The 13,304-nt window shown below is 44.2% G+C and overlaps 1 protein-coding gene across 1 annotated transcript in view; it reads left to right on the forward strand.

The window, feature by feature from the left end:
- The window catches only part of BCAM (basal cell adhesion molecule (Lutheran blood group)), a 154,547-nt gene that overhangs the window by 109,446 nt on the left and 31,797 nt on the right, over window positions 1-13,304 (forward strand). Inside the window, exons 8-13 of the mRNA XM_089655206.1 lie at window positions 953-1,109; window positions 4,430-4,548; window positions 5,434-5,575; window positions 6,902-7,029; window positions 9,316-9,451; window positions 13,007-13,036. Of these exons, the coding sequence (XP_089511332.1) occupies window positions 953-1,109; window positions 4,430-4,548; window positions 5,434-5,575; window positions 6,902-7,029; window positions 9,316-9,451; window positions 13,007-13,036 (712 nt within the window). The remainder of the gene's footprint in view (window positions 1-952; window positions 1,110-4,429; window positions 4,549-5,433; window positions 5,576-6,901; window positions 7,030-9,315; window positions 9,452-13,006; window positions 13,037-13,304) is intronic.

Below are 13,304 nucleotides of genomic sequence, written 5' to 3' on the forward strand. Positions count from 1 at the left end.
AATGCAGGCCATACATGGGTCGAATCCCGAACGATTTTTCGTCTGAAAATCGAAACCACCGTTCGCTCAGTAATCCGATGGTGCCATCAATGATGGTGTAAAGCACACACACAGCCCACAGTAAAACAGCACACAGTTAACCCTTTGATTGCCCCAGATGTTAACCCCTTCTTGCCCAATTCCATTAGTGCAGTGTCAGTTCTTTTTATTATTGGTATCACTATCAGTGATTAGTATCAGTATTGGTGTCACTGGGGATGTCAGTGACACTAAGTCAGTTCCCCCCAGTGTCAGAATGCCCTCCACAGTCCCGCTATAAGTCGCTGATCGCCGCCTTTACTAGTAAAAAAAAAAATCCAGTATCTATACTGCCATTTGTAAATGTTATAACTTTCACGTTAAGCAATTAATTTACACGTATTGGGATTTTTTTTTTTTAGCAAAGACATGAGCAGAATACATTTTGGCCTAAATTTATGTCGAAATTAGATTTTTTAAATGTTTTTACTGGATATGTTTAAAAAGTCAAAAATATAGTTTTTTTCCAAAATTTCTGGTCTTTTTTTGTTTAAAGCATAAAAAATAAAAAACACATAGACAATCAAATACCACTGAAAGAAAGCTCTATTTGTGGGGAAAAAAGGATGTAAATTTAATTTGGGTGCAGCGTCGAAGGACCGCGCAATTGTCAGTTAAAATAACGCAGTGCTGTATCGCAAAAAATGGCCTGGTCAGGAAGGGGGGTAAATCCTCTGGAGGGCAAGTGGTTAATATTAGCCCCCGCATTACTTTAATGACAGATTCTTTATATTTTCCTTGTGCTAGTAATACATGAATTCTCATTGGTTGCTGTGGGTTCTATCTTTAGTTATTGCGGTTTACATTGCCTTATTATAAAGGACTGTTTGCATTGCGCACTTCTTTGTTTAATGCACCATTGTATCTCTTGTAGGGTAAAGCAGAGGAGGAATTAGAGTCTAGTTCCGATGGAGTTTACATGTTTCGGAATATATCTCGGAGTGACTCTGGGACTTATCGCTGTGAAGCTCTGGATTTTGATAGCCCTCCAGAATTTGAGCTGTTCAGGAATTTAGAATTGTTTGTGCACTGTAAGTAAACGCACCCTAAGGGCCCCTTCACACTGCTTCATTGAAAAAAACACAGTAGAGATGCACAGGACCGGAACAAGGAGTGGGCTGAAGGGGCGGCTGCCCTGGGCGCAATGGTTTGCTGTGGGAATGGGGACACCTTCCTTCTGTTACAAGGCTGACAGCAGTAGAGACAGTGGCAGTGATTTTGACAAGCGAGTGACTGCTAGGAATAGGATCCCCTAAACTTACACATTGTGAGCAGGGGAGGGAGGGCGCAGTTTGGCATCTTTACCCTGGGACCTGGATGACCTTGGCCCGGCACTGAAAATACATATGCATTTTTAAGCATTTTTTTTTTTTCATTGAAAAAGTACTGAGTAAAACATATGAAGAAAAAAACCTTCATGACACATTTCTGGTTAGGCCAGGGGCGCATTTGCCACAAGGCATACAAGGCGTTTGCCTTGGGCGGCATTTTTCAGAGGGGTGCCGGAAGAAGGGATGGATGCTGGTTGTCTTGTGACAGTTCCTGAGTGGTGATCGCGCTGAGGAGGTACCTGAGGGGCACCGGGCTGGGTGGAAGAGCGGACTTCAGGGCGTTTGCCTTGGGCGGCATATTTCAGAGGGGCGCCAAAAGAAGGGATGTTGGTTGTCCTGCGACAGTTCTTGTGTGGTGATCGTGCCGAGGAGGTACCTGAGGGGCACCGGGGCTGGGTGGAAGAGCGGACTTCAGGGCGTTTGCCTTGGGCGGCATATTTTAGAGGGGCGCCAAAAGAAGGGATGTTGGTTGTCCTGTGACAGTTCCTGAGTGGTGATCGCGCCGAGGAGGTACCTGAGGGGCACCGGGGCTGGGTGGAAGAGCGGACTTCAGGGCGTTTGCCTTGGGCGGCATTTTTCAGAGGGACGCTGGAAGAAGGAATGCTGTTTGTCCTGCGACAGTTCCTTTGTAGTGATCGTGCCAAGGAGGTACTTGAGGGGCATCGGAGCTGGGTGGAAGAGCGGACTTTAGGAAGGGTATGACAGTGAGTCTCTCTCCCTTTCTCCTCTCCCGTAGCAAAGGGACCTCAGGCGTGGACAGGCAAGCGGGCCAGTGAGTGGGCAGGCGGGCGAGATCGTCGGCTGGGTGGGTGGGAAATGGGGGTGGCAAATTTTTGGCTGCCTATGGCAGCACAAAACATACATACACTACTGGTTTAGGCAGATACATCAGAACAAAGAAATATTAGGCGGATATAATTAACAGAAAATCTGGATGGTGAGTCACAAAAACATACATGACATGCGTGTTTAGCCTGAACAGACCACAAAGTTACATAAAATATGAGCATACAATTACATAACCTTGCAGAGCTAATGATAAAGCATTGGTGGGAAAATGGTACTCTTCCATAAAACCTCTGGTCACCCATGCTCTTTGGATAGGGTGGGACATTGAGAAGGTATCCTAGATGAGCTAGTTAGGATTTCACATTTGGGCCAGGCTATTCATCAGGTACTTGGTTGTGCCAACCAGCAGTCCCAAATTTTGTTATATTTGAAAGGGCAACCCCTAAGTTGGTATATCAGCTTCTTGCATGGGAGAGTAGAGTCCGCATGTACCAATCAGGATTGAAGTTGGAGGGAGAGCCTCCATCCAGTTACGTGCAATCACTTTCCTCACGCTAAAGAGTGTCTTATGGAAAAATATGGTCAGAATTTCAATGGCATCTGGGTCAGGGAGGAGACCAAGCAGGCATTGTTTAGGGTCCAGATTTTTGGTGCATTGTTAAAGCATTTTTGGTGTGTTTTCCAGTTGCCTGACTTATATGTAAGGATTTACAACCACTTTAAGCTAGAAGATGTTGACAAAAGTGATGTATGGTATACACCTTCTAGAGTGCATTGAAGAGTTATGGCACTACATTCATCCCACTAAATATTCTATGCATAGACAAACTCTTTGATGGTCAGTATTTTGCACATATTCCATGACAGCATAAGAGAGTAAAACCTGATAGGTTGCTAAAAGAAACACCATTTTAATTTTTTTGTTGAGAAGGAAGAGGGTAAGTGTAATGGAACCAACCCAGACTGCACTTGGGTACTTCCGTTAGAATACTGCTTCCCCATCCAAACACCAACAACAGACACCACAGCCGACCAAATAAGACTAGACGACACCAATCTTGAAGTGATCCAGAAGGTAGACTACTTTATTTGAACACAGATACAAGATATATACACTCAGGGGACAGTCCCCCCTCCCTGCATAATGACACAGGGCGGGGTAATCTACATTTAGTAACAATCATTGGAAGGAATAGATAGTACCCCATCATTGGTGTCAGTGGAAGGAATAGTGCCCCATCATTGATTGTCTACTAGTGTATGGACATCTTAAAGTGGTTCTTAAGGCTGAAGGTTTTTTACCTAAACTGTGTAACGGAACCAACCCCAGAATGCGTACTTCCATTAGAATACCGCTTCCCCGTCCAAACACCGGCAACAGACACCACAGCCGACCATACAAACCTAGATGACACCAGTCTTGAAGTAAACCCGGAGGTAGACTAGTTTATTTGAACACAGATACAAGATATATACACACAGGGGACAGTCTCCCCTCCCTGCATAATGACACAAGGCAGGGCAATCTACATTTAGTAACAAGAGACACACAGGTATTCAAACGTCACACCAGCAGGCAGTTGCATCAGGAGGGAGGGCTGCTGGAGACCCCCCCCACTAAGCTAATACACATAAGACATACATCCCATAATAGTTTGCTCCCAAGCAAGACAAACAATAGAACAATGGGATGCAACCACACAACACCAAACAATCAACAACCCCCCACCCCAATATTAGGACAGATCACCCTGTACCCCTAACAGGCACAGGGTGATTTACACATAATAGGGATATGGGGAGCTGAGACAGGGGTCTCCCCACCTCTCCAAAGTGAGCTGGGTTCCATGGACCCCCCACCCAAAGTGACTCCCGTCACAGTAAGTGAGGTAGGAAATTGAGGTTTTAGCATGTTTTGGAAGTGTTCTGTTTAAAGTCTACTTGTTTTCTATGTGCCTCTGTTCTTTTTGCCTTTTATTGTGGTCCTGGCAGATTAGGTTGTTGGAGATTTAGGTGCATAAACTTTGAATTTCAATTAGAATGTTAGTATCCATAACACCAGGCTGCTTTACGATGTCACCTTTTCCACCCACACAGAGCCTCAGCACTTTGAACATAAAGCAGTAGTTTTCCACTAGTTCAAAGACTCATCAGCCTTTCTGGAAGTTGCCATTGCTGTCAGATTACCATTCTAGTCATTTGTTCTAATTAATTTCATCTCTCCTTCACAGATCTAAACCCTGTGACTGTCATCCCAGCAGAAAGAGAGGTTAAGCGTTTACTCAAGGAAGATGTCCAATTGTTCTGCTCCTGTGATGGCTCAGAAAATCCTGATCTCCTTTGGAAGAAGGTGAAGACACTAGATAAACATCATGTCTCTGGGGCAGCATTTAGATACAGGATCTGTATGATTGTAGCATTTACAAGAACACTTGCTATATTTTTACTAGACGTGTGGCTAGGAGACAGAAGTAGGACTTAGTCATGTGCCCGTGCCAGAACCAGACAAGAGGGAACCAAGTCACTAACACTCCAAGTTAGTGTTTTCAATGCATTTAATCTGAAGACAGCGTCACATATGGCAAAGAATAATGAAGCTTCTGGACCACGCATGGTCCCCATTTCAAAGCAATATAGTGATCCTAGACCTAAATATCACTATGTTGCCTTAAAGAAGTAACCCTGCATGGCCCCAAAACGTTGGTATTCTATGCCATATAGCATAGAGCAGTAGCACTGTGGGGGTGTGGGCACACAGAGGGTCCTGGGCAGCAGGGGGAAATGTATAGTGCACAGGGAGGGTGCAGTAGGGGGGAGGGGGGCAATTACTGGAACCGATCCTCTATATTTCTCCCTCTGCAGCAGAGGGAAGCCAGCAGGAGAAAGAAGAAAAGAAGCCAGCTGTTTCAGAAAGAGGGTTCCGGTAAATGGTTCCAGTAAATGCACCTCCAAACCCCCCCCCCCCTGGTGCCGTTCACCCTCCCTGCCCACATACGATTTACTCAGCTGCCTGGGTCCCCCTGCAGACCTGGGCCCTGAACATGAGGACTGGTGGTACCCCCTTATTCATGGCATATGTGACACCGTTTTCATAATAAATTTGTGATGCACATTTACTTGGAGTTCTGTTGGCTTTGTTGTTTTGGAACTTCAGATACTTCCTCCAGCGCTCATACATGCTTGTTTGATGTCTAACTTTTCATGTTCTGAATTCTTGTTCTCTCTTGTATTGCAGGGTGATGATGTTCTCTCCAAAACTAGCAGATATAGATTGAAAGAATTGTCATATTCTCACTCTGGTGTCTATACTTGTGAAGCTAATGTTCCCTCAGTGCCAGGACTACGCAAAGAGCAGAGTATCACTATCGTAGTGGAAGGTGAGACTCTATGGGGTTGTACGCATTTAACAATCAGTGATGCCATTAAATGGTTTCTCTACCCATCTGCACAATTCTATTGCTTCCAGGTCAAGCTGCTTTGCACTGGCCTTCTAGTCGGTAAACTAGAGACAAAGCAATACTATAGGCACCATATGGTGTTAGAGGTTGCTTCTAAACTCATCTAGAAATCCCAACTTCTGAAGTATGAGGAGCAGGGGCGGACTGACCATTCGAGCACTCGGGCACTGCCCGAGGGCTCGGGGTCAGTAGAGGGCCCATGAGATGCCCCTGGTACCTTTCATTGGCTTTTTCATAGGCTTTTTTTGGGTGTGGGTGAGGACATGGGGGCCCAATAATCCCCTATTGCCCGGGGGCCCCATGAGTTGTCAGTCCGCCCCTGATGAGGAGTGAAGTCATGTCATGTCCACCCACCATCTTCACTTTGCTTTGTGTCTGAGCAGCCAATTGCCAGACTTGCATAGTGTCACATATCTAACCCAATAGAATGCTGGGAGAAAAATGTCCCTATCGTCTTTGTGGAAGCAGTGTTTTTCTGCAGAGGTCCCACATACCCCCTGATGAGTCACATTTGGATCTATCCAATCAGCAGGGAGCATAAGCATTGTTGATTGCAGAGCTATAGGTCTGGCTCAGAAGGGACTTAGATCTCTTCAGAGAGACCACTGTTTCCATACAGAGAGCAAGGGTCCTTCACTAAAGCATGCGGACGGGGGACAGCCTTTCTACTCAAGATTTGGCTGCTTTCTAAATAAAAATGAACTTTAGGACATTGCAAAGCTTTTGTTCTGATTCATTTAAAATGTATTTAGCTGATATAAATTTAAATATTAAGCTTATATATGACTAACATGAGGCTTAAAGCGTAACTTCACCCAAAAAGGAAAGTTCCACTTTTCTGCCCCCACACCCATATCACTTTTTGGATACAATTATATTTTGGGGAGCACGGAGTATCTTATTTTGACATTTCCGCTTGGATCACCTAGGCCCTCCCCTCTTTGCCCGCAGCCTTCTGGTATAAGTCACATGTCCCAGAAGGCTGTAGGACCATTCACAAAGTGCAATATGAAGCGGGCTGTGAAGCCGCAAGGAGTTACAGCCTTCTTCCCTTAGTAAACATGCGAGTGCCAAGGACCTGAAGACCTGTGAAGAACTGGCTCAGGTAAGGACGGTGCTGGACAGCTAGGTGTTCTGTTTTTAAAAGTAAGCAGCTATTTGTAGCTGCTGACGTTTATTTTTTCATACAGCCTGAAGATCCTCTTCAAAGATATACCTTAGAAATGTTGTTTTGGTTTATATTAGGCCCACCGGAACTGGACCCGGAAAACCATCAGGTTGAAGTAGAATCAGAAGGACACCCTGTGACGTTATCCTGTAAAGCAAAAGGAAACCCAGTACCTAAAATAACCTGGAATCAACCAGATCTGAAGGTAAATGGGTGAACATGGCCAGCACTGATATCACTATGGTGTGACCCTACACTTTCATGAAACCTCATTTTGAGTCACTGCAATAGTTAATCCACATCATATGTTGGTTTGTGTCACTCCACACCACGGTGACCACAATGATTGTATCAGTCATTTTCATGCTCGAGGTCAAAAAAGACTCTTTGTTCCATGTCCCTATTGTCATCTCATCTGACATTCTACCCACTATGTGTCATGGGTTTATTTCTGGCAATTTGCACATTTGAAGCCAAGGACGGCTCTCAAAAACTTTCTTCTTTGTGGTTAGTTGACTAATTCCACCCAATCACTGTGGTTTAAATATCAAACTATAATTTGGGAAAGTTGTTCAGATATTTTTTGTGCTCTCTTATGTTTTTGTCAATTCTCTTGTTACATTTATAAAGTCCAGGGTTTAGCTCCCAACAGGTACACTGACTGTATGGAATATGTATGTTCTTCTCATTTTTCTGTGTATTCCTTTAAGTTTTGTCATGCAATCCAAAAACATGTTGGTAGGTTATCCTCTTCTGCACAAAATGGTACTTGCTTGTTGAGACAGCAGATTTTAAGCTCCCAAAGGCTCCTCCGTGCTGCTAAACCAGTCCCAGCAGCCAGTACTCTGGTGGCCGGGTGCCCCCTGGCATCATCAAGACTGAGGCAGGAGCCAAAGCCCTGTATTGTGTGTGAGGACGCCAGGGGACAGTCCACTGCTGAAGCATTATTATTAAGGTTTCATTGAAGATTTTGGAGGATTCCCAATCGGGAGAGAGCTGCATGACCTTGAACATAATTGTCTATATGCAGTCTTATTGGATTAATTTAGTGAAATTTGGACAATTGTCCACCAATGGGATTGTATCCTTTAAAGCTGAACTCCAGGAAAAGTAAAAATCCTCCCTTGTGATATTTAGGAATTTTTTGAAGAGTTTGCATGAGGCCGGCGTGCTCTATTTCTGTCTCAAAAGCCAACTATAGATGGATCAAATCTCAGCAGGGACTGTCCAAGGGACTGTCCAAGATTCAATCCATTGATGGGCAGGCTGGTTGATCCATCGATCAACTTCAGTACAACCAGCCTGCGGGATTTTTTGCATGTGGCTACTACTGGCGACTATAGGGAGGGAAGGCTCCCTGCTGACAGAAAACAATAGCACTGCCAACCCGTGGTTGCAGGAAAAAAATTTGCATCATCTGTGGCTTGCTTTCGTGTTATTTGGAGATTCCCCAGTCTGGAGAGAGCTGCATAGCCCTGAACATCATTGGCTCCCTACATTCCTATTGGATTTTTTGAATGAACGTTGGATAGTTGTCCACCAGTGGGATTGTATCCCTTAAAGCCCAATTCGGGAAAAGTAAAAGTCCCCCCTTGCAGTATTTATCACTAAAATTTGATTAAAGCATTTACACAAGGCTCTTGTGAGCACTTTTTTTGTCTTTTAACACTTAGGAAGAGTCATTTGCCTTTCGCAACAGTCTCTCTCGCAGTGGAGCTTACAGTTTAATGTCTATAACTCATTTGTACACACAGCAAATTGGGTAATTTATCTGTATGTTTTGGCAAGACATTGAAGCACCAAGAGGGTACAGATAGTGTCCTTTTGGAATGAATTGAACCCAAGACCACAGGGCTGCATTAATGTAGAAAGCTCAAACAATACAATATACCAACTCCATGCATTGGTGAGAACTAAGATCAAAACCTCATACTGCAAACCATTTCTAATAATGGTGTCCGTTTATGACACACAGAATAGCTGAGAATCAGAGGATCACAGCTTTTCTCTGGTCATTCACAGTTTAAGACACCCAGGAGAATATGTTCAGCCCTTCTCTGGAGATCTGTGTTCTCCCTCCAGATTCTCCAGCCCAGAGCTGGAGAATTGGAGGGACCGAAAACTAAGCAGAGATAATTTACCTCTGCTTAGTAAACTGATCTTTTACTGTAATCTCGCGAGATTATAGTAAAATCAGCCATTTTCCAACGTTTGTAGACCGTTCTCCCTTCGTTTGGAGAAGTGATCAACATATGCTTCATAAACGGCATTCACAGGAGAACTGTGTTCTCCGAGAATGCCGGAGAACTGAGCAGCAATCTATTACTGCTGGTTCATAAACGGACACCAATATTCGGTGGATTCTGGAGAAGATTGACTCCATAGACAATATACACAGTTTCAATTTCTGAACAAAACTTCTTGTCTTTAAGTTGTCAGACTGTCTAGCCAGCTAGCCAACCAGTGGTTATATCCTGTGTTTTTCTTTTAGGTGTCTGAGTCCTTCACTGACCTGGAAGTACTAAGTAAGGTCTCCTTCAAGTTCAATTCCAAGACAATGAACAACATTTCCTGCAGTGCAGAAAACCGCCTTGGAATGAGAAAAAATAACTTCACACTGAGCATGTGTAAGTCTGACTTCGGAAAGGGTGTTACTTGGTCAATGGGAGGATGTATGAAAAAATATGATGAATGCGCGGTTGGCTGACCTTAGACGTCCTCCTGAGGTCACGACATATGAGGAACTTGGATGTTGTATGACAAGAAATTGCTTGTAGCTTTGGTTCTGCTAAGATGTATTAGACCTGTCATCTGTATTCTTTTTTTTCCAACTCCTGAATTGTTTTAGCAGAGAACAATACTTTGGTATTACATACCCCTTGTTCTTTCACATACTGTATGTTCCATTAACCTCTGTTATCAGACCTCTGGAGTATGTAGAACCTGATTAACCAGGGAAAGAGGGTGTTTTTTTGGATTCAAAATAGCTCTTTTATTAGAACAGTGCATGCAGAAAGATAACAAACTGTGACTGTCTACAACATCCCAACAACGTAGTACCTACTGGTCATGTGACCGAATGTTGCTGAAAAGTAATAGTTATACACCGCTTTTATGACTTGTATTCTGTAAATTATATTCGTAATGTATACATATCACGATCCAATGTAAGTGCATCCTGTTTATACAACCTAAAGGCTGTCACTCAGGTTCAGTTATAGCCCACCCAAAAAAATAACAACCCCACCCCTGAGTAAGATAAACCCCACCTACTATAGTCAAAACCTTACTTCATTCTAGTAAAAAGTTACATTGTTAGGCTAAAAAAAGACACACATCCATTTTGCTAAACCTTCCATTTGTGAAAATTTCCATATACAGAACCCTATATTTACAGTAGATCCAGAGCAGTGATCTCCAAACTGTGGCCCATGGGCTAAATGCAGCCCTTTGTTTGCCTTTATCCGGCCCTTGGGGTACTATTTCTTCCACTGACACCAACACTGAGGAACTGTACCTCTTGCTGAAATCAACAAGGGAGCATTTCTTCTTCCACTGACACCAGCAATTGGGCATAATTCCTCCCACTAATACCAATGATGGGTCACTATTCCTTCTACTAATACCAGTGATGGGGCACTATTCCTCCCACTGATACCAATGATGGGGCACTATTCCTCCCACTGATACCAATGATGGGGCACTATTCATCCCACTGACACCAATGATGGGGACACTATTCCTCCCACTAATACCAATGATGAGGCACTATTCCTCCCACTGATACCAATGATGGGGCACTATTCCTCCCACTAATACCAATGATGGGGCACTATTCCTCCCACTGACACCAATGATGAGGCACTATTCCTCCCACTGATACCAATGTTGGGGCACTATTCCTCCCACTGATACCAATGATGAGGCACTATTCCTCCCACTGATACCAATGATGAGGCACTATTCCTCCCACTGATACCAATGATGAGGCACTATTCCTCCCACTGATACCAATGATGGGGCACTATTCCTCCCACTGATACCAATGATGGGGCACTACTCTTCCCACTGATACCAATGATGGGGCACTATTCCTCCCACTGATACCAATGATAGGGCACTATTCCTCCCACTAATACCAGTGATGGGGCACTATTCCTCCCACTAATACCAGTGATGAGGCACTATTCCTCCCACTAATATCAATGATGGGGCACTATTCCTCCCACTAATACCAGTGATGAGGCACTATTCCTCCCACTGATACCAATGATGAGGCACTATTCCTCCCTCTAATACCAATGATGGGGCACTATTCCTCCTACTAATACCAGTGATGGGGCACTATTCATCCCACTGACACCAATGATGGGGACACTATTCCTCCCACTAATACCAATGATGGGGACACTATTCCTCCCACTAATACCAATGATGCGGCACTATTCCTCCCACTGATACCAATGATGGGGCACTATTCCTCCCACTAATACCAATGATGAGGCACTATTCCTCCCACTGATACCAATGATGGGGCACTATTCCTCCCACTGACACCAATGATGGGGCACTATTCCTCCCACTGATACCAATGATGGGGCACTATTCCTCCCACTGATACCAATGATGGGGCACTATTCCTCCTACTGACACCAATGATGGGGCACTATTCCTCCCACTGATACCAATGATGGGGCACTATTCCTCCCACTAATACCAATGATGGGGCACTATTCCTCCCACTGATACCAGTAATGAGGCACTATTCCTCCCACTGATACCAATGATGAGGCACTATTCCTCCCTCTAATACCAATGATGGGGCACTATTCCTCCCACTGATACCAATGATGGGGCACTATTCCTCCCACTGATACCAATGATGGGGCACTATTCCTCCCTCTAATACCAATGATGAGGCACTATTCCTCCCTCTAATACCAATGATGGGGCACTATTCCTCCCACTGATAACAATGATGGGTCACTATTCCTCCTACTAATACCAGTGATGGGGCACTATTCCTCCCACTGATACCAATGATGGGGCACTATTCCTCCCACTGATGCCAATGATGGGGCACTATTCATCCCACTGACACCAATGATGGGGACACTATTCCTCCTACTAATACCAGTGATGGGGCACTATTCCTCCCACTGATACCAATGATGGGGCACTATTCCTCCCACTGACATCAATGATGGGGCACTATTCCTCCCACTGACATCAATGATGGGGCACTATTTCTCCCGCTGACATCAATGATGGGACACTATTCCTCCCACTGACATCAATGATGGGGCACTATTTCTCCTACTGATACCAATGATGGGGCAGTATTCCTCCCACTGATACCAATGATGGGGCACTATTCCTCCCACTAATACCAGTGATGGGAACTATTCCTCCCACTAAAAGCAACTATGGGACACTATTCCTCCTTCTACTGTTATAGGCAGTATGTGATTTTTTATTTTTTTTTACCCCCATTGACGATGGGACATTTTGTACTCCCACTGGTCACTCTGGCCCCCCCTAAAGTCTGAAGGACTTTGTTTAAAAAGTTTGGAAACCCCTGATCCAGAGGAAAGCAAAAGAAACCCTTAGAAAGATGGTCCAATTTACTTCAAATGGGAAATAATGTTAAATTAAAATTTAAATTAAAAATTAAAAAGTTGGCAGAGGTCTCAAATGGAAGCATTGAGGCAGGAAAACTATCTCTGCAACCATTGACAGCCAATCAGATTACAGATGCACTTTCCTTTCTCCAGCTTTCCTAAAACAGCTTTAATTCTGCAGTATGTTGCATTTGCAGGCTTTTTTTCTGCCTATTATATAAGCTACAGGGGCGGACTGACAACTCATGGGGCAGTAGGGGATCATGGGGCCCGTGTCCTTGCCCAAACTCAAAAAAGCATATGAAAAAGGTACCAGGGGCATCTCATGGGGACCCCTACTGACCCCGGGCCCTTGGGCAGTGCCCGAGTTTCCAAATGGTCAGTCTGCCCCTGATAACCTATATGTATAAACCCCCCACAAAAATGGAATCCTGGCAGTGGTATGTAAACTACACCAAACTGCAGTGACATATATGGATGTCTGTTATAAGTTTTTTATTTTTATATTTTTTTATTGTGCCTAAATTAATTAAGATAATATTTCTTCTCTTTGCCCTGCAGATGTGCCTCCAAGTGTGTCACCAGCTCAAGGTAATTAGCATCATAATTTATGGAACTATGATTATCTTTTCTCTATATCTGCTAGCATTGCTGATTTTCTAGGAGTAGTTTTGGGTTCAGGGGGTGATTCTTATCTGATAGGGGCTTCTGATTTTAAAGGAAGAACTGATGTGAAAGGGGGACTCTGATGGAAGGGGGTGCTCTGATGTGATTTGGAGGGAGCATCTGATGTGGAAGGGGGGCTTTTATGTGATGGGGACTTCTGATTAGAAAGGTATATCTGATGCGAAAGGGGGAC

This window comes from Staurois parvus, unplaced genomic scaffold, assembly GCF_062004578.1.
Source record: "Staurois parvus isolate SC_StPar_1 unplaced genomic scaffold, SC_StPar_1.0 ptg000827l, whole genome shotgun sequence".
Lineage (NCBI taxonomy): Eukaryota > Metazoa > Chordata > Amphibia > Anura > Ranidae > Staurois > Staurois parvus.